The 27261-nt window shown below is 43.1% G+C and overlaps 1 protein-coding gene across 2 annotated transcripts; it reads left to right on the forward strand.

Annotated features, from left to right (window-relative positions):
• The first annotated feature begins 276 nt into the window (after positions 1 to 276).
• On the forward strand, positions 277 to 25947 carry LOC143283640 (MSL complex subunit 3-like). Of its 2 annotated transcripts, none has more exons than XM_076589826.1 (12): positions 277 to 627; positions 1586 to 1668; positions 2435 to 2527; positions 3215 to 3362; positions 8658 to 8702; positions 9149 to 9247; positions 11947 to 12113; positions 12544 to 12693; positions 15815 to 16025; positions 18703 to 19087; positions 21297 to 21381; positions 23750 to 25947. In XM_076589826.1, the coding sequence occupies exons 1-12, from the start codon at positions 529 to 531 to the stop codon at positions 23784 to 23786; spliced, it is 1602 nt and encodes a 533-aa protein (XP_076445941.1). In that variant the 5' UTR covers positions 277 to 528; the 3' UTR covers positions 23787 to 25947. The 2 variants fall into 2 exon arrangements, with proteins under 2 accessions (XP_076445941.1, XP_076445942.1); XM_076589827.1 differs by having other exon boundaries at positions 18706 to 19087.
• Positions 25948 to 27261: the final 1314 nt, after the last annotated feature.

Consider the following 27261-nt stretch of genomic DNA (forward strand, 5'->3'; position numbering starts at 1 on the left):
AGTTCTCCGGGGTGAGGAATGATAAGCCTTCATCGAGGAGATGGATGTTGAACAGTTTGAGTTTTATGTGTCCCCCAGTACTAAAAATTAATGGGCACATTTTATGTCAAGGCTGCATGAATAACATCTCAAAAATGATGTTTGAGTGAAAGAGCTCCGGTTGTGCAAAGGAAAAAGTTACTACTTCATACCAACGCTAACTATGAACTACGGCCTTGACCAAAAATCCGGTGTCTGGCCAGCATCATGCTGAATCGCTTGTCGATAGTCGTTATCATCTACTTCTTCTTCCTTACACCTTCCTGTAAATTCATAGATTTTATTACTATTTAGTAATAGGTCATGAAAAGTGAATAAGTAATCAAGCAGTAGGCACAATACAGCTGGTTTTATAAAAGAGGAGACAACAAAAGGTTTACGACATGAATACGAATTTATCATCGACGCGCGCTGGCTACTTTACGGTGTCGTTTGTGTTTGTGTCGGATACGAGAACTGCTACAAACTTAACACTATTCATGAGAGGAAATGGCAAAGAGAGGTATCAGATTTGAACATTCCGTTGGAGAGCTAGTTCTCTGCTTCGAGCCTGATCCTACGAAAGCCAGAGTACTGTATGAAGCCAAGGTAAATCAGGATCACTCTCTCTCTCTTTCTCTCTCTCTCTCTCTCTCTCACACACACACACACATATAAGGTCTGACCCCACCTCAGATCGACTATTGGTGATGATATGGATACTTGGTAAGCTCTAAGCGCTTTACAAACACGGAGTCATGATTTCTTCTTCCTGCAATGTCCATCAACTGTCAGACCGGCTATTATTGGCATGTGGGAGGTGGCAGCGTGGAGAGGGAGAGAGAAAAGAGGTTGAAAATAGAAGAAGAAAAAAAAGGGGGGGGGGGTTGGTCCTAAAGGTTAAGGCGCAGCTGCATTGGGAGCTTCACTGAGGCCTTCAGGCACAAGGCTCTGCAGCAACCTAAGTGAAGCTGCAGGCCGCCACACCACCAGAAAAAAAGGCAGAGGGGTTTAGTGTTTACTGTGATCTGAACACTTTGGGGATGAAGGTGTCCAAGGAGGGAGACTCAGCAGGGAGGGCATTACAGTCGCAGATGGTTCAGGGGGGAAAAGGAGTAGCTTCTGTAATCTGTAATCTGTGGTCCGCTGGTACCTAGTTTATGTGGTATGTTCTTCTGTTGCTTGCAGTCAGGGGTTTAAGGCTGTCACACCTTACGCATGCCGTTTGCTCAACAGGCTACTACCTGGGAAGCTGCCATTGGGATTATCAATCGTTTCCTGTGTCAATCAGGTTTCGACTGTGTTCACATACATACTTATGCAGACATGTAACATTTATGTGTATGACTGTTTTGTTCATTTTACTCGTCATGCATATAAACATTCATGTTGTGATTTGTAAAATTGTATGTTTAGAAATAGTATAAAATGCATTCATATCTTCGTATCAAGTTACAATGAAATCTGTGCCAACTGTCGAAGTGTCGTATTGAAGTATACTAATGATTACAGTACATTCTTTAAACTGCCATGATTATTCTCCAAAACATATACTGTATTTTTACAGGTTTTAGACAGTCAAGTATCCCGAGACAAAACCGGCCGAAAGTGTGCAGCTTACCTGGTTCATTTTCAAGGGTGGAATAACAGGTCAGTGTTGGGAACGATCAGTGATTATCAACTTATCAAGTCAGCAGGAGTAAGTTCTAATTGGCTTTATGCCACATGATAATTTTTTAATGTTATCATTGGGAACTGTTCAGTTACTTTATCTGTGTAGAGTTTATTAATTTCAATATTTAATTTTTTATTTTCCTTTTGCAGGTAAGACAAGAGTATGACTTTAATACAAAACACTTGTTGAAGCAGATAAGTTTTGCTTTTTAAGAAGCTGTTTTAGTGGTGCTTTTTAAGAAGCTGTTTCAGTGGTTTGATATGAAATATGTGTCCATCTGACTCCATGTTACTATTTTTGTAAGTGATACACTAATTTATTATTAGAGTATACAAATGCTAAAATTTACTTTCTTTTCGCCCCACAGTTCTTTATTTTTCTGGTGTAAGTCTGGTTCTGCTTTTAGAGCAGTTGTTTTTAATAGTTATGTCTCTCTGTGTCTACTTTAGTACTTCTTTTCACTTTGTTACTAAATGGCTGACTAATTTATACATGTACATTGTATTTTATATAAATGTATTGAAATATATTTCATAGCCACTAAACAGGTTAAAACAATCTGACTTAGTGGTAAGTACTGCTTAATTTGTGTATGACATTTTAGTCAAAAAGCCTTAATCAGTTAATGCAGATTGGAACAAGTTGTTGGTTTTTATGAGCGGTCATTGTTTGTGTGTGCATGGTCACCAGCAGAGGGTGGCAGAGAAGAAAGATCGCTGATGTGTATATCATTTGTTTCAGCTGGGACAGACTTGTACCAGAGTCATTCATTCTGAAGGCAAGCGAAGAAAATAAGGCGTTGATGAAACGTCTGACTGAAACTGCAAAGAAACAGTAAGTTCTGCATTGTTGTATTGAAAGTAAACCATTTGTTTACAGGTAAGTTTTGTTAAGAAATAAACAATGATTTTTTTTTCTTGTTAACTTTGTCCTGATTCGTTACTTGTGTTAGTAAATTAATATTTATCATGAAACTTTTTAGTTTGAGCCCATGACAAAAAAGATTTGACAGCTTTAATACTGACTTGTTAATTGAGCTTGGTTTCTTGTTTTACAGATCACATTGTGGGATTATAATTATGGTAAAATGGTCAGTGTGTTAAAGTGTGGTATCACTATCAGTGGTAAACATTCCAGTAAACTGAATAATCAGCAAAATGATTGTGGAGGCTTTTCAGAATTTGGTTGTTTAAGTGGGATTTTTTTTTCTTCTTTTTCCTTTTCTTTTCAAAGAAAAATCAGACAAACCTTACTGCTCACCCAAAATGGTTCAACTTCTTCAAAGAAACCATTTTGACTGAGAAAAATGAAATTTTTTTTATTTGAAATAACTAATAACTGATTAACTTTCCTAGATCAGTAGATGTGTTATTGTTCAGATGGACTCTGTATCTGCCACACAAAACTTGAGAATATGAATATGAAAGGAGCAGTATTAAATGCTGAAGCATTATTGTTCACCTTGTTGTGCACAGGAGAAGACAAAATGTCAATTTATTTTTTTTACATCTAACATTGCAGTCGGAAAAACCGCCAGCGTCGCCGCAAGATTGATCAGATTTTGAGAGATGCCAATGTGAAAGCTCCAGCCCAAGACAGCAGTGAGAGTGACAGTGACAGTAGTGGCAGTGACGAAGATATGCAGTCGGAAAATGAAGATCCTAACAAAGTGAGTGTGAACAAAGTGATGGAGACATGTGTTTACGGAGACTGAAGATCTTAATGAAGTAAATCACTAAATGTGATCAAACAAAGATACATGTATGTACTCTATTCAAAGACTGAAGATCCTGACTGACACTTTGACAAATCAACATATTCTGACCAGGAAAAAACAAAGATACATGTATGTACTCTATTCAAAGACTGAAGATCCTGACTGACACTTTGACAAATCAACATATTCTGACCAGGAAAAAACAAAGATACATGTATGTACTCTATTCAAAGACTGAAGATCCTGACTGACACTTTGACAAATAAACATATTCTGACCAGGAAATACGCTGTCAAGAGAATGAAGATCCTGCCAAAGTAAATATGAACACTGATTTTATTAACATTGTATGCTTGTGAAGCTAACATTTGAATTTTTATATGACTGAAGTTTCATAGCTTCTCATTTTGAAAGTTTTTGGCGGTCTCAAAAAAGAGTTTATTTGAAATCTGTCAAAATCACCATTGTGGAGGTAGGTCTTTCCCAGCAGATCAGAGGGGGACCGGAGGGTTTTAGTTCAAGGTCCTGACACCTATTCTCCAACCCTGGTCTAAAAGTAAAACTAAAGAAACATTTTGCCCCATCTGCCCCAGTGCCACCTTGTCTTCTACCCCCCCCCCCCCCCCCCCCCCACCCCTCCTGTGCTGTGAGTGGTGGGGATGGTAGTGATGTGATGCCAGACGGGGATTGGTAGGTGTGCATAGCTAAGTCACACTCCCTCTTTAGTTGCTAAGGTTTCTTCTTTCTCCGTCTTGTTCGTCAGATGGACACCCCAGTCTCCGCGATGAAGTAAGGTTTTTAGTGAAGGACATGACTGCACAAAGGGTTCTCAGCTCGGGAACCTCACCATTTGGAGGCCTCTGTCTGGTGCCCAGGCTTGGCCACCCTGGTTACATCTTGGAGTTGGAGTCCTAATGCCAGGAGACTCCTCTTTCAAAGTTGGGAGTTTATATGTTTATAATTATAACCCCTCTCACTAGTCTCAGCAGCCAGACTTCCCCTTGCTTCTTCAGGAAAGTGCCCCAACTCAGTGGACTCCTACCCTCTGGGAGGAGCCAAGTCTCATTTCTTTTTTCTTTTTTTTTAAAAGAAACGTCACTGCAGTTGGACAAATCTGTTTCGCAGCACCACATCTGCTTGGCAGATGCCTGACCAGCAGCATGACACAACGCAACAAAACCCTCAGTGCATGCATGTCTGTTTGGATACCTGTCACTGTGTCAGTGGATTTCCTCAGCAGAGGAGAACACGTTGCCATCGGATACCTGTCAGTGTGTCAGTGGATTTCCTCAGCAGAGGAGAACACATGTTGCCATAGGATACCTGTCAGTGTGTCAGTGGATTTCCTCAGCAGAGAACACATGTTGCCATAGGATACCTGTCAGTGTGTCAGTGGATTTCCTCAGCAGAGGAGAACACATGTTGCCATAGGATACCTGTCACTGTGTCAGTGGATTTCCTCAGCAGAGAACACATGTTGCCATAGGATACCTGTCAGTGTGTCAGTGGATTTCCTCAGCAGAGGAGAACACATGTTGCCATAGGATACCTGTCACTGTGTCAGTGGATTTCCTCAGCAGAGGAGAACACATGTTGCCATAGGATACCTGTCGGTGTCACTGTGTCAAGGCATTTCCTCAGCAGAGGAGAACACAAGTTGCCATAGGATACCTGTCACTATATCAGTGGATTTCCTCAGCAGAGGAGAACACATGTTGCCATAGGTTCTTTTTCAGCGCGCCAAATGCATGCTGCATGTGGGATCTCGGTTTATCATTTCATCCAGATGACTAGACAGTTTGATTTTCCAGTCCAACTGGAGAGAAAGGGCCAGACCAGGATATATGACTAGACAGTTTGATTTTCCAGTCCAACTGGAGAGAAAGGGCAAGACCAGGATATATGACTAGACAGTTTGATTTTGCAGTCCAACTAGAAAGGGCAAGACCAGGATATATGACTAGACAGTTTGATTTTCCAGTCCAACTAGAAAGGGCAAGACTAGGATATATGACTAGACAGTTTGATTTTCCAGTCCAACTGGAGAGAAAGGGCAAGACCAGGATATATGACTAGACAGTTTATTTTCCAGTCCAACTAGAAAGGGCAAGACCAGGATATATGACTAGACAGTTTGATTTTGCAGTCCAACTAGAGAGAAAGGGCAAGACCAGGATATATGACTAGACAGTTTATTTTCCAGTCCAACTAGAGAGAAAGGGCAAGACCAGGATATATGACTAGACAGTTTATTTTCCAGTCCAACTAGAGAGAAAGGGCAAGACCAGGATATATGACTAGACAGTTTATTTTCCAGTCCAACTGGAGAGAAAGGGCCAGACCAGGATATATGACTAGACAGTTTATTTTCCAGTCCAACTAGAGAGAAAGGGCAAGACCAGGATAGATGACTAGACAGTTTATTTTCCAGTCCAACTAGAGAGAAAGGGCCAGACCAGGATATATGACTAGACAGTTTATTTTCCAGTCCAACTAGAAAGGGCAAGACCAGGATATATGACTAGACAGTTTGATTTTGCAGTCCAACTAGAGAGAAAGGGCCAGGCCAGGATAGATGACTAGACAGTTTGATTTTCCAGTCAAAACTAGAGAGAAAGGGCCAGACCAGGATAGATGACTAGACAGTTTATTTTCCAGTCAAAACTAGAGAGAAAGGGCCAGACCAGGAGTCAAATCCAGACCCTCTTGGACAGCGTATTGACAGATCAGCGTCCTAACCATTCTGCCAACGTGCTCCACAAGGAGGAGCCAAGAGAAGCCCTTCAGTCTCTGGCAAGGAGAGAAGTGGTATCCACCTATCATTCTGTATCATGAGATCTGAGACTGGACAGACCTTGAACACCCCAAATTTAGACTGGCAGGAGGGCGGTCACTTTATCCGCTTCCCAACCTTCGTCTTAAGTTGTAACTGGGACAGTGGGAACAGACTGCTCCTCTCATGCAGCATGTAATGGAAACATCACCTCTGTCCCTCTGCCAGACAATCACATAGTCCAGCATGTGCCATTGCTTGGAGCAGGAGTGCATCTATGTGTTCTTGTACTTGTCCGCTTGTTGGAAGAGGGTGTTGGGGATGGTCAGTCCATGCTGTGCGCAGAGCGAGAGCAAAAGCAGTCCGTTGAAGTTGCACTTGCCGGTGCCATGCTGTCCTAGGACTTTTGGCCGCGAGGAGAAGTCCACACCGACGTGGGTATTGAAATCCCCAAGGATGATCAGCCTGTCCTTCCTGTCTACCGCTGAAATGGTGCGGCTAAGCTCCTCGTAGAAAGCCTCTTTGATGTCATCAGGGTTGGTCATTGTCGGGGCATAGCAGCTGATGACTGTGGAGAAACAATCCTTGGACAGCTTCAGACACAGGGTCATCAGCCTGTCGTTTATCCCATGTGGAAGGCTGTCAAACTGTCATGCAAGTTTGGTTTGTATGGCAAAGCCCACGCCTGAGGTTCTTGGGGTGCCATCTGGCTTCCCAATGCAGTAGAAGGTGTAGCCCCCTCCAGCTTCCTCCAGCTGGGTCTCACTGGCAAACCTGGTTTCCCTCAGGGCTGCTATGTCCATTTGGTAGCAATCAAGCACTCCAGCAATGAGCGCTGTGCGTCTTTCTGGTCTGTCTTCTCTGTCTAAAAGGGTGCAAACATTCCAGGCACCTAGAGTCAGGGCATGACTCCTGGTTCTTTTCTTCTGTTGTTTTCGACCGCTAGTATTGGATGTCCAAGTAGGTGCGGTTTCCTACTAGGTACTAGGTGAGGCAGGCTTTGTTTGGGGATCCTTTTATCTCCTCTTCCCCATGTGGGGACAGCAGTGCTGTCCCTAAAAAGGGTTGCTCTGACACTGTGGGAGGATACAGGCACCGCATCTGCCCCAGTCTACGGCGGACGACCATCACCCCACAGCCGCCTGCGTGCAGAGTCGTGACTAGGAACTGCCAGCAGCATCCTCTGCCTGACCCCATTACCACTTCTCCATTGCCGCAGGGCTTGGGAAAGGTGGGTGTTGAAGGACTAGCTCGTCGTTCCGACATAGCCTGGTTGCCTGACCAGCACAGGTGACTTTTTTTTTTTTTTAGTGAAGAGGAGTTGTGCAGTCCCTTCCCCACTCTCTTGCCTACCAATGCTCAGAGTCCCACAGGTGCGCAGTCCCTTCCCCACTCTCTTGCCTACCAATGCTTGAGTCTCACAGGTGCAGATTCTGCCACAAGTAGAACGGCCTCGGCAGGTGCAGGTTTTTTCTTTGGAGTTCAGTCTCCTCGGAGGACTTCCAGCCAAGGGTAAGAGCTCCCCCTGCCCTTTGGTCATCCTCTTACACCTTCACAGCCATTGGGAAAGGTTTCCTCCTCCGCCTGGTCTGTTGTTGGGAGACCTCACATGCGACAGGTAGTACTGGGTTATATGGTACCAGTAGCAAGGACTATACCACTGACCTAACCATTCCAGACACACATGTCCACTGATGTGACACCTAACATAGTTCTGAAACTCCCTGTGTGGTTGATTGTACTGAACATTCCAGACACACATGTCCACTGACGTGACACCTAACATAGTTCTGAAACTCCCTGTGTGTTTGATTGTACTGAACTTCCAGACACACATGTCCACTGACGTGACACCTAACATAGTTCTGAAACTCCCTGTGTGTTTGATTATACTGAACATTCCAGACACACATGTCCACTGATGTGTGTGACACCTAACATAGTTCTGATACTCCCTGTGTGTTTGATTATACTGAACATTCCAGACACACATGTCCACTGATGTGACACCTAACATAGTTCTGAAACTCCCTGTGTGGTTGATTGTACTGAACATTCCAGACACACATGTCCACTCAGCCTGTCCTTCCTTTTATTGTTACAATTGTCTTGGGATACTCTGGAATAGAGAAAGATGTGCAAGTTGAGCACTTAATGGTGCAAAGTGTGCTGAATGGCTGAGGTGTCGTGAGCCAGGCTGTCGTTGTACTGCATTGCTACAAACATTTGAGATGCGAAGCAAACATTGGCTGTAGGATGCTGTGGATTGACACAGTAAGTATATTCAAGCAAGTGGGAGTATTAGAACTCATGTATTAACAGTTAATTACTGTTCATTGATGTTTCGTAACACACTGTTGGTGCAGAAAAGAAAAGTATTATGTCTTGTAATACAATATTTAAATCTACAACTACTGTTAGATGTCAAACAGTGAGTTATTGCTATGAATGGCTGTCTTTTTTTCCTTCTCCAGAACTGCCCTCAGAATGGGTCCAGAAACAGAATAAGGAGAAAACAGGTATGCCCTCAACAAAACATTGCACCACCTTCATGTACATCATAAGTGTACTACTTTCCTATTTGGGGTATCCAATAATACATGTAAAGAATTATTTGTTCAGAGAAACAGTAGGTAACAATAAGAAGTACTCTACTGTGGAACTTTTTTTTTTCCATTTGACAAACTTTGTAAGTATGTTGAGTTGATAGGATCTTGTCCTTGAGTTGATATATATATATCTGTTTCCAACATCCAAAATAGAAAAAAACAAAAGAAACAAAATGCATTTGGCTAGACTTTGTAACGGTGATGTTTTACACATGGATTTGATCAGAGTCCCCACTGTACCCTTGAGACTCAGCACTCAAGGAAAAAAAGGCTTTTGCAAAAATAGTATTTTAAAAAAACAGAGATGATTTTTATGGAATGTGAAATAAGCCTCTTTTCTTGCTTGTTTGTTAAAGCAACCCAAACAGGAATGTCCACCCGTGACGATTGACATCCCAGACATCTTAAAGTCTCGTCTTGAAGAGGATTACATTGCGGTCAGCATTCGAGGAAAGGTGAGTGATGGGATAACTGGACAGCATCGTTTCAGTTTTTCTGTGGAAATCACCAGGTGTCAGTTTATGTGGCCTGTCTTGATAGTTCATACCTGGACAATGTTGTTTCAGTTTTTCTGTGGAAATCACCAGGTGTCAGTTTATATGGCCTGTCTTGATAGTTCATACCTGGACATCGTTTCAGTTTTTCTGTGGAAATCACCAGGTGTCAGTTTATATGGCCTGTCTTGATAGTTCATACCTGGACAACATCATTTCAGTTTTTCTGTGGAAATCACCAGGTATCAGTTTATATGGCCTGTCTTGATAGTTCATACCTGGACAACATTTCAGTTTTTCTGTGGAAATCACCAGGTATCAGTTTATATGGCCTGTCTTGATAGTTCATACCTGGACAACGTTGTTTCAGTTTTTCTGTGGAAATCACCATGTGTCAGTTTATATGGCCTGTCTTGATAGTTCATTCCTGGACAACATTGTTTCAGTTTTTCTTTGGAAATCACCAGGTGTCAGTTTATATGGCCTGTCTTGATAGTTCATTCCTGGACAACATCATTTCAGTTTTTCTGTGGAAATCACCATGTGTCAGTTTATATGGCATGGTTTGATAGTTCATACCTGGACAACATCGTTTCAGTTTTTCTGTGGAAATCACCAGGTGTCAGTTTATATGGCCTGTCTTGATAGTTCATACCTGGACAACGTTGTTTCAGTTTTTCTGTGGAAATCACCATGTGTCAGTTTATATGGCCTGTCTTGATAGTTCATTCCTGGACAATGTTGTTTCAGTTTTTCTGTGGAAATCACCATGTGTCAGTTTATATGGCCTGTCTTGATAGTTCATACCTGGACAACATCGTTTCAGTTTTTCTGTGGAAATCACCAGGTATCAGTTTATATGGCCTGTCTTGATAGTTCATACCTGGACAACATTGTTTCAGTTTTTCTGTGGAAATCACCATGTGTCAGTTTATATGGCATGGTTTGATAGTTCATACCTGGACAACATCGTTTCAGTTTTTCTGTGGAAATCACCAGGTATCAGTTTATATGGCCTGTCTTGATAGTTCATACCTGGACAACATCGTTTCAGTTTTTCTGTGGAAACCTCTTTTTATGTCTTTTTTTTTTCTTTTTCTTATTTTTAGATTAGTTGTGTTTCCAAGATTCCTAAAAAGAATCAGAAATGACAATAATTGGGCAGAGTGGTTCAGTCTTTGTATTTTGGTGTACAGATTGAGATACTGTCCAGAAATCTGATTTGATGTCCAGTTTTTTGGCTGAAATTTTGCTGGAAAATGGAACTTAATGCTTTTTTTTCAGAATTGTTTTTATTCAGGTTTGTTCATTTACCACATGTACACAACATAAAATAACATTCTGATGTGAATATAATGTCTACATAAGCTTTTATTCGAAACTTACATTTTATACGCTATAGATATTAGAGATTTTTCAGCATGATAATCATAACTGTCACACATGAGCATGTAGGCTTTGTCTCTTAGGTTGGGTTGTGTGTGTGTGTGTGCGGGTGTGTGCGTGTGTGTGTTTGTGTGTGTGTGTGTGTGTTTGTGTTTGATTTTTGCTGTCCCATCTTGTGCATCATTTGATTGACAGTTTTATAACTCTCAGCGCCTCTCATTACCAGTCCACTATACACAGCCACAGCAAACAGCACCCTGTGTGGATACTGCACTGGTCACTGTGGGGCATAGCTGTTGGATTGTTTTCATTTGCTTTTGCCCAATGTTTTGGGGTTTTTGGGTTTTTTTTAACTTTAACCATATCATTACTATAGTACTAATATGCTTGTTTTAGATTTAACCATATCATTACTATAGTACTATAGTACTAATATGCTTGTCTTAACTTTAACCATTTCATTACTATAGTAATCGTATTAATATGCTTGTTTTAACTTTAACCATATCATTACTATAGTACTGATATGCTTGTCTTAACTTTAACCATATCATTACTATAGTATTAATATGCTTGTCTTTACTTTAACCATATCTTTACTATAGTATTAATATGCTTGTTTTAACTTTAACCATATCATTACTATAGTATTAATATGCTTGTCTTTACTTTAACCATATCATTACTATAGTATTAATATGCTTGTTTTAACTTTAACCATATCATTACTATAGTACTAATATGCTTGTTTTAACTTTAACCATATCATTACTATAGTATTAATATGCTTGTCTTAACTTTAACCATATCATTACTATAGTACTAATATGCTTGTTTTAACTTTAACCATATCATTACTATAGTATTAATATGCTTGTCTTTACTTTAACCATATCATTACTATAGTATTAATATGCTTGTTTTAACTTTAACCATATCATTACTATAGTATTAATATGCTTGTCTTAACTTTAACCATATCATTACTGTAGTATTAATATGCTTGTCTTAACTTTAACCATATCATTACTGTAGTATTAATATGCTTGTTTTAACTTTCACCATATCATTACTATAGTACGAATATGCTGGTCTTAACTTTAACCATTTCATTACTATAGTAATAGTATTAATATGCTTGTTTTAACTTTAACCATATCATTACTATAGTATTAAATGCTTGTTTTAACTTTAACCATATCATTACTATAGTACTAATATGCTTGTTTTAACTTGAAACATCATTACTATAGTACTAATATGCTTGTCACCAGCTGTGCAGTCTCCCAGCCAAGCCATGCGTGGTGGACATCCTGGAAGGTTTCATGAAGACATTCTGTGTCAACTACCTGTGTGAGCCAGCCGAGAGGGAGCCGCTGGGCAAGGAGAGAGACAAAGTGCGCTCTGACAAACACGTTCTGAAGCTGCCCCCTGATCATGTGTGAGTGCCGCTGGAATGGAAACAGCTCTTTTGGGAACGTTCAACTTTTAGGGTGTCGGGACATCATTTGTGGCTCACCTTTTTCAGAGTTCAAGATTACTGTGAAGTGATTTACCGGTACATTTTCATCACTCCCACCACAACTGTGGTTTTTGCACCTGAGCTGAAATGAAGCAGGTGCTTTTATTAATGTAGACTCCAATGGAAACGGGGGATGAGGGGATTGTGTGTGTTTCTACTCCATTGATAGGACCATAGTTTACCTTCTTTAACCAGGGTGTGTTTGATTAGAAAAGTGAAATACTGTGTTTTATTATGATAAGCTAATAAGAGGTTCTTCTCTTTGTCATCATCTGTTAAGTAAAACAATAGACATGCCATGGCTTACTTGAACGGCAGATTGGATAGCTGTTGTTCACACTGTCCACAGGTTTGCGATGTGCAAAGAACTGGTGGACGGACTTCGCATTCTGTTTGACTTCACCCTCCCCATCATTCTGCTGTACGCCACAGAACAGGAGCAGTACGAGAGCGCCATGAAGGCTGCACAGTCTGAACACACTCCAGCAACCCAGGACATGTAATACTGTCACATGCTTTTCTGCTTCTCTCTTCTTTTAGTAGAACACCTACCAGATGTATACATCCAACCCGCCTAGTACTACTAGTAGTACCACTACAATTCAACCGTAGCATCCATGATTCAACCCTCCAGACTACAGCACTATGGACAAGATAATAAATAAAAAATCAGCTACGTTCTTGCCGACCACAAAACATAATACATGCACATATGCATGCACTCACGTGCCCACACACACACACACACACACACACGCCCCCGCCCCCCCCCCCCACACACACTGTGTATGCTTACAGCAAACACCAAGAAGCACTGCACACATTCATCACTGAAGGTAAACTTCTATAGCACTTGATATAAATGCTTTTTGGCATGTTGCTGATATGACAGACAGTTATGCAGCAAAATACTTCATGACAGCAGTTAATACACGCTGTCTAGATCAGGGATGCATAAATGAAGTACTGAAGATTCGTCCGCTTACCAGCATGTGGTTCAAACATGCATGCAGCCTCTCTTTCATTGTGACATGCGGTACATTTTACTGCAGCCGTAGTTTTTGATTGCACATGCACACACATGCATGCACGCGCGCGCACACACACACACACACACACACTAACACTCACTCTCTCACTCTCACTTTCACACACACACATGCACACACACACAGTGACACACAGAAGAAAGATGCTGGATAGGTAATCCATATCAATCGGTGTCCAGATCTGGCCGAGGATTGGTGCTTTGTAAGTATCCGTATCAGTCAGTGTCTAGATCTGACAAGGATAGGTGCTTTATAAGTATCTGTATCAGTCAGTGTCTAGATCTGACAAGGACAGGTGCTCTGTAAGTATCCGTATCGGTCAGTGTCTAGATCTGACAAGGACAGGTGCTCTATAAGTATCCGTATCAGTCAGTGTCTAGATCTGACAAGGACAGGTGCTCTGTAAGTATCCGTATCAGTCAGTGTCTAGATCTGACAAGGACAGGTGCTCTGTAAGTATCCGTATCAGTCAGTGTCTAGATCTGACAAGGATAGGTGCTCTATAAGTATCTGTATCAGTCAGTGTCTAGATCTGACAAGGACAGGTGCTCTATAAGTATCAGTCAGTGTCTAGATCTGACAAGGACAGGTGCTCTATAAGTATCAGTCAGTGTCTAGATCTGACAAGGACAGGTGCTCTATAAGTATCAGTCAGTGTCTAGATCTGACAAGGACAGGTGCTCTGTAAGTATCCGTATCAGTCGGTGTCTAGATCTGACAAGGACAGGTGCTCTATAAGTATCCGTATCAGTCAGTGTCTAGATCTGACAAGGACAGGTGCTCTGTAAGTATCCGTATCAGTCAGTGTCTAGATCTGACAAGGACAGGTGCTCTGTAAGTATCCGTATCAGTCAGTGTCCAGATCTGACAAGGACAGGTGCTCTGTAAGTATCCGTATCAGTCAATCAGTGTCCAGTATCCACACCAGTCATTCAGTGTCCAGTATCCACACCAATATCTACACCAGTCAATGTCCAGTATCCACACCAATATCTACACCAGTCAGTGTCCAGTATCCACACCAATATCTACACCAGTCAGTGTCCAGTATCCACACCAATATCTACACCAGTCAGTGTCCAGTATCCACACCAATATCCACACCAGTCAGTGTCCAGTATCCACACCAGTCAGTGTCCAATATCCACACCAATATCCACACCAGTCAGTGTCCAATATCCACACCAGTCAATCAGTGTCCAGTATCCACACCAGTCAGTGTCCAATATCCACACCAATATCCACACCAGTCAGTGTCCAGTATCCACACCAATATCCACACCAGTCAGTGTCCAGTATCCACACCAATATCCACACCAGTCAATCAGTGTCCAATATCCACACCAGTCAGTGTCCAGTATCCACACCAGTCAGTGTCCAATATCCACACCAGTCAGTCAGTGTCCAGTATCCACACCAGTCAGTCAGTGTCCAGTATCCACACCAGTCAGTGTCCAATATCCACACCAGTCAGTCAGTGTCCAGTATCCACACCAGTCAGTCAGTGTCCAGTATCCACACCAGTCAGTGTCCAATATCCACACCAGTCAGTCAGTGTCCAGTATCCACACCAGTCAATCAGTGCCCAGTATCCACACCAGTCAGTGTCCAGTATCCACACCAGTCAGTGTCCAGTATCCACACCAGTCCAGTATCCACACCAGTCAGTCAGTGTCCAGTATCCACACCAGTCAGTGTCCAGTATCCACACCAATATCCACACCAGTCAGTGTCCAGTATCCACACCAGTCAGTGTCCAGTATCCACACCAATATCCACACCAGTCAGTGTCCAGTATCCACACCAGTCAGTGTCCAGTATCCACACCAATATCCACACCAGTCAGTGTCCAATATCCACACCAGTCAGTCAGTGTCCAGTATCCACACCAGTCAATCAGTGCCCAGTATCCACACCAGTCAGTGTCCAGTATCCACACCAGTCAGTGTCCAGTATCCACACCAGTCCAGTATCCACACCAGTTAGTCAGTGTCCAGTATCCACACCAGTCAGTGTCCAGTATCCACACCAATATCCACACCAGTCAGTGTCCAGTATCCACACCAGTCAGTGTCCAGTATCCACACCAATATCCACACCAGTCAGTGTCCAGTATCCACACCAATATCCACACCAGTCAATCAGTGTCCAGTATCCACACCAGTCAGTCAGTGTCCAGTATCCACACCAATATCCACACCAGTCAATCAGTGTCCAGTATCCACACCAATATCCACACCAGTCAGTCAGTGTCCAGTATCCACACCAATATCCACACCAGTCAGTCAGTGTCCAGTATCCACACCAGTCAGTCAGTGTCCAGTATCCACACCAGTCAGTGTCCAATATCCACACCAGTCAGTGTCCAATATCCACACCATTCAGTCAGTGTCCAGTATCCACACCAGTCAGTGTCCAATATCCACACCAGTCAGTCAGTGTCCAGTATCCACACCAGTCAGTGTCCAATATCCACACCAGTCAGTCAGTGTCCAGTATCCACACCAGTCAGTGTCCAATATCCACACCAGTCAGTCAGTGTCCATACAGTTCACACTGTGTAATGTGCAGGGACAAACAGCCAGCCACTGAGCACAAACAGAAGCGGGGTCGGCCCGTGGCCCACAAGGGGGGGCGGGGCCATCATGAGGCCATGGAGGAAACAAGTGCAGAGTCGGAGGTGGTGCCGAAGAGGTTGACCCGTCGCTCCACCATCGATTCCCACCTGTCCGATGACCAGCCGTCCTCTGCCGCACACCCGTCAGCCAGGCGGCCCAAGAAGGTTGTGCGTTTGTTTTTCGTGGGCTGCAACTCCCACGTTTACTCGTATGTACACGAGTGGGCTTTTACATGTATGATCGTTTTTACCCTGCCATTAGGCAGCCATACGCCACTTTCTGGGGGTTTTGTTTTTGAATTATTTCTGTTTACTATTTTGATTCATTGATTTGACTGAATACCAATGTATTTACTTTTGAATCTTATTTCACTTATTTTCTTCTTATTTTACTTCAAAGCCTGACTAACCACGTTGGGTTACACTGCTTGTCAGGCATCTGCTGAGCAGATGTTGTGGAGCCTATATGGATTTGTCCAAACACAGCGACACCACCTTTAGTACCTGAACTGAACTTTGTTGTTGCTTGTTTTGGTTTGTTGGTTCATTTTGGTGTCCCAGAATTAGGGACATTTGATTTTCCTTATTTCCATGATGATGTGATGAAGATACTGCTTTGGGAGGCCCATTGTTTCCGATTTGCTTGTTAAGGCTGCATTCTCATAATACATGCTTCAGTGCTGTATTTCTTATAATGCATCCTTCAAGACTGTATTTCTCATAATACATGCTTCAAGGCTGCGTTCTCATAATGCATCCTTCAAGGCTGTATTTCTCATAATGCATGCTTCAAGGCTGTATTTCTCATAATGCATCCTTCAAGGCTGTATTTCTCATAATACATCCTTCAAGGCTGTATTTCTCATAATACATCCTTCAAGGCTGCGTTCTCATAATGCATCCTTCAAGGCTGTATTTCTCATAATGCATGCTTCAAGGCTGCGTTCTCATAATGCATCCTTCAAGGCTGTATTTCTCATAATACATCCTTCAAGGCTGCGTTCTCATAATGCATCCTTCAAGGCTGTATTTCTCATAATGCATGCTTCAAGGCTGTATTTCTCATAATACATCCTTCAAGGCTGTATTTCTCATAATACATGCTTCAGTGCTGCGTTCTCATAATGCATGCTTCAAGGCTGTATTTCTCATAATGCATCCTTCAATGCTGCGTTCTCATAATACATCCTTCAGTGCTATATTTCTCATAATACATCCTTCAAGGCTGTATTTCTCATAATACATGCTTCAGTGCTGCGTTCTCATAATGCATGCTTCAGTGCTGCGTTCTCGTAATGCATGCTTCAAGGCTGTATTTCTCATAATGCATCCTTCAATGCTACGTTCTCATAATACATCCTTCAGTGCTATATTTCTCATAATGCATGCTTCAAGGCTGTATTTCTCATAATGCATGCTTCAATGCTGTATTTCTCATAATGCATGCTTCAAGGCTGTATTTCTCATAATGCATGCTTCAAGGCTGTATTTCTCATAATGCATGCTTCAAGGCTGTATTTCTCATAATACATGCTTCAAGGCTGTATTTCTCATAATGCATCCTTTTTTGGACCATCTGCTTGGAACTTTCTTCCTTCATTCATTAAGACGTGCGATTCATTACGTTCCTTCAAATCAAACATACGAGAACTTCTGCTCCGCAAACAATAGGCCCACAAAGCTTGCTTCTGTTTTTTTTTAATAACCAGCTAAAAAATACAAAAATCATGCTTTTTCCATGAAGTTTGTATCTATACCTACATGCAGTGAATTTATTTTATTTCTACCTTTGTGCTTTGTTCTTACTTGTTCGCCTGTAAATTGGATCTTATTACCTGTAACATCTGCATCAGCAAATTAATCACTTTTGTATATGTGCAATGGCAAAGTTGTGCTTCTCTATTTTCTTTATGTCCGCTATATGTTTCTCACCTTGGTCATGTCTCTGTATGTGCATAAGTATATATGTGTGTGTACGTGTGTGGGTGTGTGTTGGGTGGAGAGAGTGTGTGCATATGTATGGATATGAATGTATGAATGCGTTCATTTTATTACTTTTTACGATGTTAATGATGATGGTGGTGATCATTCTTCGTTGTAGTAGCAGTGGATGTAGCAGTGTTAACAAAATTATTAATTTTTTGTCGTTATCGTTAATGTTGTTATTGTTATTGTTGTCACAAGGACAGATTGGAAGACTGGGCAATGCCTAAAATCTTTATCCTTGAGTAATAAAGTTTTTGAATCTTGAATCTTGAATCTTCAAGGCTGTATTTCTCATAATGCATCCTTCAAGGCTGTATTTCTCATAATGCATCCCAGCGTCAACCAGGCTGAAAAATAGAGACACCTGCAGTGTTGAGCAACACAGTCCCAAGGACGCACCTGTAAAGTGGATGACCCTTGAATATGTGGCCCCAGTCTGCCCATTGGAAACCATAGCACACTCCGCTCAGGCCGACAAATACCACCTCTGATTGGGACTGAACCGGCATCCTCCCAGTCACTAAGTGATGCCAGCAGACAGGTGTTTTTGCAGCATGGCTGAGATCCTTTGACTGGGATAAACAGATTTTAGTTGATTGCTGTGTTTTTTTTCTTATATTGATAGTTTTGATTTGTTGTTTGCCTAAGATATTTGTACATGTAGGTATGGAAAGCGGCAAGTCTCACCAGGTCAGTGGAAGGCAATGTATTCTTTGTTCGTGGGCTGCACCTCCCACCTTTACTTGTATGTACACAAGTGGGCTTTTACGTGTATGACTGTTTTTACCCCGCAATGTAGGCAGCCATACTGTTTTTGGGGGTGGCAGTGTATAAAAATGTAGTTGCTTGTTGACAGCAGGACAACACCCCAAACGTCAAACTGTCGCCGAGGGCCCTGCGCCGTCGCGGAATCCACGATGACCCCCTGTCCATCAAAGTGGAGGACACCACCAACTCTGACCCAGAGGTGGAGTTCTCTCCCCTGGCCTCCACCTCGGCCACCACCACCACCACCAGCGGGGACCCAACGCCAGGGGCCTCAGCCTGTGGGGGGGCAGGGCCAGGGGTGCCGGGGGCCAGCGGCCCCGAGTCGCTGGGGTCTGGGGGGCTGCAGCACAGACGCAAGGAGGACCTGACAGACAGCATCCTCACCTGGCAGGTCCTGCCGGCTGAGGTCCGCAAGCAGATGTCCGTCATGCCCTCCCAGGTGTACGGCATTCACCACCTGCTGCGACTATTTGGTCAGCCTGCCGTCTTTTCCTCTCCCCTCTTGTCATGCCTGTGTTTTGGCCTGATTGTCTGTCATGTTTGTTTTGGGTCAGCCTGCCGTCTTTTCCTCTCCCCTCTTGTCATGCCTGTGTTTTGGCCTGATTGTCTGTCATGTTTGTTTTGGGTCAGCCTGCCGTCTTTTCCTCTCTCCTCTTGTCATGCCTGTGTTTTGGCCTGATTGTCTGTCATGTTTGTTTTGGGTCAGCCTGCCGTCTTTTCCTCTCTCCTCTTGTCATGCCTGTGTTTTGGCCTGATTGTCTGTCATGTTTGTTTTGGGTCAGCCTGCCGTCTTTTCCTCTCTCCTCTTGTCATGCCTGTGTTTTGGCCTAATTGTCATGTTTGTTTCTTGGTATTGTTTGTTGGTCTCTGGTGTTTGTCTTGCCATATGTTTGTCTTGTTTCATATTTATTTATCTTGTTTTGTGTTGGGGGTGTGTGTTTGTCTAGTTTGTTGGTCTTGTTTGTTGGGTCTTCGTTCATGTTTTTTTGTCTTGTTTCATGTTTGTTTGTCTTCCCATATGTGTTTGTCTTGTTTCATGTTTGTTTGTCTTCCCATATGTGTTTGTCTTGTTTCATGTTTGTTTGTCTTCCCATATGTTTGTCTTGTTTGATGTTTGTTTGTCTTCCCATATGTGTTTGTCTTGTTTCATGTTTGTCTTCCCATATGTGTTTGTCTTGTTTGATGTTTGTTTGTCTTCCTGTATGTGTTTGTCTTGTTTCATGTTTGTCTTCCCTTATGTGTTTGTCTTGTTTCGTGTTTCTCGTTTCATGTTTATGTATTTGGTTTCATGTCGTGTGTGTGTGTGTGTCTTGTTTGATGTTGTGTGCTTGTTTGTCTTGTTTGATGTTGTATGTGTGTTTGTCTTGTTTGATGTTGTGTGTGTGTTTGTCTTGTTTAATGTTTATTTCTTTCTTTTATCTTGTTCCATGTTTGTATCTTGTTCCATGTTTGTATCTTGTTCCATGTCTGTCTTGTTCCATGTTTGTATCTTGTTCCATGTTTGTATCTTGTTCCATGTTTATATCTTGTTCCATGTCTGTCTTGTTCCATGTTTATATCTTGTTCCATGTTTGTATCTTGTTCCATGTTTATGTCTTGTTCCATGTTTGTATCTTGTTCCATGTTTGTATCTTGTTCCATGTTTGTATCTTGTTCCATGTCTGTCTTGTTCCATGTTTACATCTTGTTCCATGTCTGTCTTGTTCCATGTTTACATCTTGTTCCATGTTTACATCTTGTTCCATGTCTGTCTTGTTCCATGTCTGTCTTGTTCCATGTTTGTCTTGTTCCATGTCTGTCTTGTTCCATGTCTGTCTTGTTCCATGTTTACATCTTGTTCCATGTCTGTCTTGTTCCATGTTTACATCTTGTTCCATGTCTGTCTTGTTCCATGTCTGTCTTGTTCCATGTTTACATCTTGTTCCATGTTTATATCTTGTTCCATGTCTGTCTTGTTTTATGTTTCAGAATCAGAGGACAACTTTGTTTTAATCGCTTACTGTTTGGCTTGAGTCAGAATCAGAGGACTACTTTGTTTTAATCGCTTACTGTTTAGCTTGAGTCAGAATCAGAGGACAACTTTGTTTTAATCGCTTACTGTTTAGCTTGAGTCAGAATCAGAGGACTACTTTGTTTTAATCGCTTACTGTTTAGCTTGAGTCAGAATCAGAGGACAACTTTGTTTTAATCACTTACTGTTTAGCTCGGGTCAGAATCAGAGGACTACTTTGTTTTAATCGCTTACTGTTTAGCTTGAGTCAGAATCAGAGGACTACTTTGTTTTAATCGCTTATGGTTTAGCTCAGGTCAGAATTAGAGGACTACTTTGTTTTAATCACTTACTGTTTAGCTCAGGTCAGAATCAGAGGACAACTTTGCTTTCATCACTTACTGTTTAGCTCGAGTCAGAATCAGAGGACTACTTTGTTTTTTCATCACTTACTGTTTAGCACAGGTCAGAATCAGAAGACTACTTTGTTTTAATCACTTACTGTTTAGCTCGAGCACAAGCACATGCACGCACACACACACACACATGCACACACACACACACACACACACACACACACACACACACATGCATGCACACACATACACACACAAATACACATGCACGCACATGCAAGCACACAAAGGAGGATAAGTAAGTTTAAAAATGATGGAGTTTGTGTGTGGTTACAGTCAAACTGCCTGAGCTACTGAACCGCATGAATTTTGAGAACCACAAGCTGCAAGTGCTGGTCAAGTTGTGCCACAACTGTTTACAGTGAGTACCACGGCACATACCTGCCTGTATGTTTGGACTGGTGCATGGAATTTGAAGAGACCATGTGCATTCAGTGCAAGTGCCCCATTTAGTACTGCAGACCACAGAAAAAGTAAAGGACCACTTTGTAAAAGCAGGTTCATTTTCATAAAATGTCAGACGGGCGCAGTAGGTGAGTGGTTAAATGCGAACAAATGCGAACTTTAAAGATCCTGTAATCCATGTCAGCATTCGCTGGGTTATGGAAACAAGAACATACCCAACATGCATACCCCCGAAAACGGAGTATGGCTGCTTACATAGCGTGGTGAAAACGGTGATACACATAAAAGCCCATTCATGTATATAGGAGTGAAGATGGGAGTTGCAGCCCACAAGCGAAGAAGAAGAAGAAAGTTTGAATCCTGCAGGCTGCATGAGGACCAGCACTGGGTGCTCACCCACTACACAAACAGCTGTTTCAGGCTCACATGCACTATGAACAGCTCGCAAAATGCAGGTGAAAAACTGATTTTTCACCCAAAAATAAACTGTTATTCAGTGGTGTTTGAATGATAGCTGTGGTTTTTAGTTGTGAAAAAAAAACCCAAAAATCCCCAATAGCACAGAGGTGCACATGCAAGAAAGTACCATTGGTGTACATTGGCTGCACACAGCGCTGTTTGCTGTCAGTACACACACACCACTGTTTGCTATCAGTACACACACACCGCTGTTTGCTTTCAGTACACACACACCGCTGTTTGCTGTCAGTACACACACACCGCTGTTTGCTGTCAGTACACACACACTGCTGTTTGCTGTCAGTACACACACACTGCTGTTTGCTGTAAGTTCAGCTGTTAGCTATTAGTTCGCATCATTTCACCATGCCCATTACACTGACTGCACACACTGCTGTTTGCTGGAAATATAAGCATCATTTCACCATGCCCATTACACTGACTGCACACACCGCTGTCTGCTGGAAATATAAGCATCATTTCACACTGCCCATTACACTGACTGTATACACCGCTGTTTGCTGGAAATATAAGCATCATTTCACCATGCCCATTACACTGACTGTATACACCGCTGTTTGCTGGAAATATCAGCATCATTTCACCATGCCCATTACACTGGCTGTATACACCACTGTTTGCTGGAAATATAAGCATCATTTCACCATGCCCATTACGCTGACTGTATACACCGCTGTTTGCTAGAAATATAAGCATCATTTCACACTGCCCATTACACTGACTGTATACACCACTGTTTGCTGGAAATATAAGCATCATTTCACCATGCCCATTACGCTGACTGTATACACCGCTGTTTGCTAGAAATATAAGCATCATTTCACACTGCCCATTACACTGACTGTATACACCGCTGTTTGCTGGAAATATAAGCATCATTTCACCATGCCCATTACACTGACTGTATACACCGCTGTTCGCTGGAAATATAAGCATCATTTCACCATGCCCATTACACTGGCTGTATACACCGCTGTTTGCTGGAAATATAAGCATCATTTCACCATGCCCATTACACTGGCTGTATACACCGCTGTTTGCTGGAAATACAAGCATCATTTCACCATGCCCGCCCCCAAAGAAGAAAACAGTGGCATGTTCCCAAGTGGTCCTTAACTTTTTAGTGTCTTTTATGCAGCATGTTTGTTGCATATATTGTGTATGAAGTTAACACTGAAAACAGTGGAAGTCTGAACTTTTAGTGTCTTTTATGCAGCATGTTTGTTGCATATATTGTGTATGAAGTTAACACTGAAAACAGTGGAAGTCTGAACGTTTAGTGTCTTTTATGCAGCATGTTTGTTGCATATATTGTGTATGAAGTTAACACTGAAAACAGTGGCTGTCGGGAACACCTGTGATGCCTGTCAGTTGATAACATCTTTTAAAAAGAATTTTATGGAGATAGCAAGTTAAAAAAACCAACTTAGGCAGTTAACTGGGTTTTTCTATTGTTGTTTTTTAATGGAGTTAACTTTTTGTTGACCCTGTATTGTATGCAGCATGTTTGTTATATGTATTATGTATGGAGTTAGTGTAGGAAATGGTGAAACATCCATTTCTTGCCAGGAGTCACTTTGGATTAAGATTCACAACCATACTAATTGGAAGAAGAAAGAAGAATTGTGACTGTTGTTTTTGTGTTCAGGTACTTGGTGGATCATAACAGGAGTTATGATGATGATGATGATAATAGCAATAATGGTAATAACAATATTGATGACTTGCTGTTTTGTTCAGGTACTTGGTGGATCATCAACAGGAGTTATGATCATGATGATGATGATGATGATAATAATAACAATAATGGTAATAACAATATTGATGATTGCTGTTTTGTTCAGGTACTTGGTGGATCATCAACAGGAGTTCTACAACTGATGCACTGACCAGCTGGTTTCCCCGTGACACCCAGAGAAGGAATGGATGCCTTGCTCACGGGACGCTCAGGACATCCTTCACAATTCACTTTGACAGGCCACACATTGACACACCCAGCAAAGCCCACAGGGCATTGAGTCACAGGAGGTCCTAGGATTGTCCACACTGGCAAGGCGACAAGGCTAGGGTAGCAACAAGGCTAGCGTAGGCCCTTTAGGGTAGCGACAAGGATAGCGTAGGCCCTCAAGGCTAGGGTAGGCCCTCAAGGCTAGGGTAGCGACAAGGCTAGGGTAGGCCCACAAGGCTAGGGTAGCGACAAGGCTAGGGTAGCGACAAGGCTAGGGTAGGCCCTCAAGGCTAGGGTAGCGACAAGGCTAGGATAGGCCCTCAAGGCTAGGGTAGCGACAAGGCTAGGATAGGCCCTCAAGGCTAGGGTAGCGACAAGGCTAGGATAGGCCCTCAAGGCTAGGGTAGCGACAAGGCTAGGGTAGGCCCTCAAGGCTAGGGTTGCGACAAGGCTAGGATAGGCCCTCAAGGCTAGGGTAGCAACAAGGCTAGGGTAGCGACTAGGGTAGGGTAGCGACTAGGGTAGGGTAGCGACAAGGCTAGAGTAGCAACAAGGCTAGGGTAGACCCTCAAGGCTAGGGTAGCAACAAGGCTAGGGTAGCAACAAGGCTAGGGTAGACCCTCAAGGCTAGGGTAGCAACAAGGCTAGGGTAGCAACAAAGCAACAAGGCTAGGGTAGCAACAAGGCTAGGGTAGCAACAAGGCTAGGGTAGCAACAAAGCAACAAGGCTAGGGTAGCAACAAGGCTAGGGTAGACCCTCAAGGCTTGGGTAGCGACAAGGCTAGGGTAGACCCTCAAGGCTAGGGTAGCGACAAGGCTAGGGTAGGCCCTCAAGACGAGGGTAGCGACAGGGCTAGGGTAGCGACAAGGCTAGGGAACAAGGCTAGGGTAGGCCCTCAAGGCTGGGGTAGGCCCTCAAGGCTAGGGTAGCAACAGAGCTAGGGGTAGCGACAAGGCTAGGGTAGGTCCTCAAGGCTAGGGTTACGACAGGGCTAGGGTAGCAACAAGGCTAGGGTAGCGACAGGGCTAGGGTAGGTCCTCAAGGCTAGGGTTACGACAGGGCTAGGGTAGCAACAAGGCTAGGGTAGCAACAAGGCTAGGGGTAGCGACAAGGCTAGGGTAGGTCCTCAAGGCTAGGGTAGCGACAGGGCTAGGGTAGCAACAAGGCTAGGGTAGGTCCTCAAGGCTAGGGTAGCGACAGGGCTAGGGGTAGCAACAAGGCTAGGGTAGCAACAGAGCTAGGGGTAGCAACAAGGCTAGGGTAGCGACAGGGCTAGGGTAGCAACAAGCTAGGGGTAGTGACAAGGCTAGGGTAGGTCCTCAAGGCTAGGGTAGCGACAGGGCTAGGGTAGCAACAAGGCTAGGGTAGGTCCTCAAGGCTAGGGTAGCGACAGGGCTAGGGTAGGTCCTCAAGGCTAGGGTAGCGACAAAGCTAGGGGTAGCAACAAGGCTAGGGTAGCGACAGGGCTAGGGTAGGTCCTCAAGGCTAGGGGTAGCGACAGGGCTAGGGTAGCGGCAAGGCTAGGGTAGCGACAGAGCTAGGGTAGCAACAAGGCTAGGGGTAGCGACAGGGCTAGGGTAGCAACAAGGCTAGGGTAGCGACAGGGCTAGGGCAGCAACAAGGCTAGGGTAGCGACAGGGCTAGGGTAGCAACAAGGCTAGGGTAGTGACAGGGCTAGGGTAGGCCCTCAAGGCCTGACTAGTGCATAGGTCAGGTATCATCCCCTTTTTTTTTTCTTTTTTTTTTAAGCTGTGGTGTTGTGTATATGCATCAGTCCACATGCTTCAACACACATCTTGAAACTGAAACTGGCAAGGTTAATTCTCTGGAAGACGACGACATGTGTGTTTTAGACTGCGTCTCATTTATCTGGGGAAAAAAAAATCAGAAATGTGTTCAAATGACTTGTCCTTTTCTTCTTGATATTGAAGGCCCTTCCTTTTTTTCTTTTTCTTTTTTTTCTTTCTTTCTTTCTTGTCATCAGCTGTCTTGGTGTAGTGAGTCGTGTTTCTTTTCAAGCAGCTCTTGTTCTGTTGTATGTGTTTGTGGGAGGAAAGGAAGGCAATGTGTGTGACAATGTGTGTGACCAGTTACACTATGTTTGTGGGAGGAAGGGAAGGCAATGTGTGTGACAATGTGTGTGACCAGTTACACTGTTTGTGGGAGGATAGGAAGGCAATGTGTGTGACAGTGTGTGACCAGTTACACTATGTTTGTGGGAGGATAGGAAGGCAATGTGTGTGACCAGTTGCACTATGTTTGTGGGAGGAAAGGAAGGCAATGTGTGTGACCAGTTACACTGTTTGTGGGAGGATAGGAAGGCAATGTGTGTGACCAGTTACACTAAGTTTGTGGGAGGATAGGAAGGCAATGTGTGTGACCAGTTCCACTATGTTTGTGGGAGGATAGGAAGGCAATGTGTGTGACAATGTGTGACCAGTTACACTAAGTTTGTGGGAGGATAGGAAGGCAATGTGTGTGACAATGTGTGTGACCAGTTACACTATGTTTGTGGGAGGATAGGAAGGCAATGTGTGTGACCAATTACACTGTTTGTGGGAGGAATGGAAGGCAATGTGTGTGACCAGTTACACTATGTTTGTGGGAGGATAGGAAGGCAATGTGTGTGTCAATGTGTGTGACCAGTTACACTATGTTTGTGGGAGGATAGGAAGGCAATGTGTGTGTCAATGTGTGTGACCAGTTACACTATGTTTGTGGGAGGATAGGAAGGCAATGTGTGTGTCAATGTGTGTGACCAGTTACACTATGTTTGTGGGAGGATAGGAAGGCAATGTGTGTGACCAATTACACTGTTTGTGGGAGGAAAGGAAGGCAATGTGTGTGACCAGTTACACTATGTTTGTGGGAGGATAGGAAGGCAATGTGTGTGACAATGTGTGTGACCAGTTACACTAAGTTTGTGGGAGGAAAGGAAGGCAATGTGTGTGACCAGTTATGCTATGTTTGTGGGAGGATAGGAAGGCAATGTGTGTGACCAATTACACTATGTTTGTGGGAGGAAAGGAAGGCAATGTGTGTGACAATGTGTGTGACCAGTTACACTGTTTGTGGGAGGATAGGAAGGCAATGTGTGTGACCAGTTACACTATGTTTGTGGGAGGAAAGGAAGGCAATGTGTGACCAGTTACACTATGTTTGTGGGAGGATAGGAAGGCAATGTGTGTGACAATGAGTGACCAGTTACACTAAGTTTGTGGGAGGATAGGAAGGCAATGTGTGTGACCAGTTACACTATGTTTGTGGGAGGAAAGGAAGGCAATGTGTGACCAGTTACACTGTTTGTGGGAGGATAGGAAGGCAATGTGTGTGACAATGAGTGACCAGTTACACTAAGTTTGTGGGAGGATAGGAAGGCAATGTGTGTGACAATGTGTGTGACCAGT

This window comes from Babylonia areolata, chromosome 7 (genome assembly GCF_041734735.1).
Source record: "Babylonia areolata isolate BAREFJ2019XMU chromosome 7, ASM4173473v1, whole genome shotgun sequence".
NCBI classification, from domain to species: Eukaryota; Metazoa; Mollusca; class Gastropoda; order Neogastropoda; family Buccinidae; genus Babylonia; species Babylonia areolata.

Coding starts and splice junctions, on each gene's coding strand:
- LOC143283640 (XM_076589826.1), top strand. CDS start 529: ATGGCAAAGAGAGGTATCAGATTTGAACATTCCGTTGGAGAGCTAGTT. Junction 2,528..3,214: donor ACTGAAACTGCAAAGAAACA/GTAAGTTCTGCA, acceptor CTAACATTGCAG/TCGGAAAAACCGCCAGCGTC. Junction 3,363..8,657: donor AAAATGAAGATCCTAACAAA/GTGAGTGTGAAC, acceptor TTCCTTCTCCAG/AACTGCCCTCAGAATGGGTC.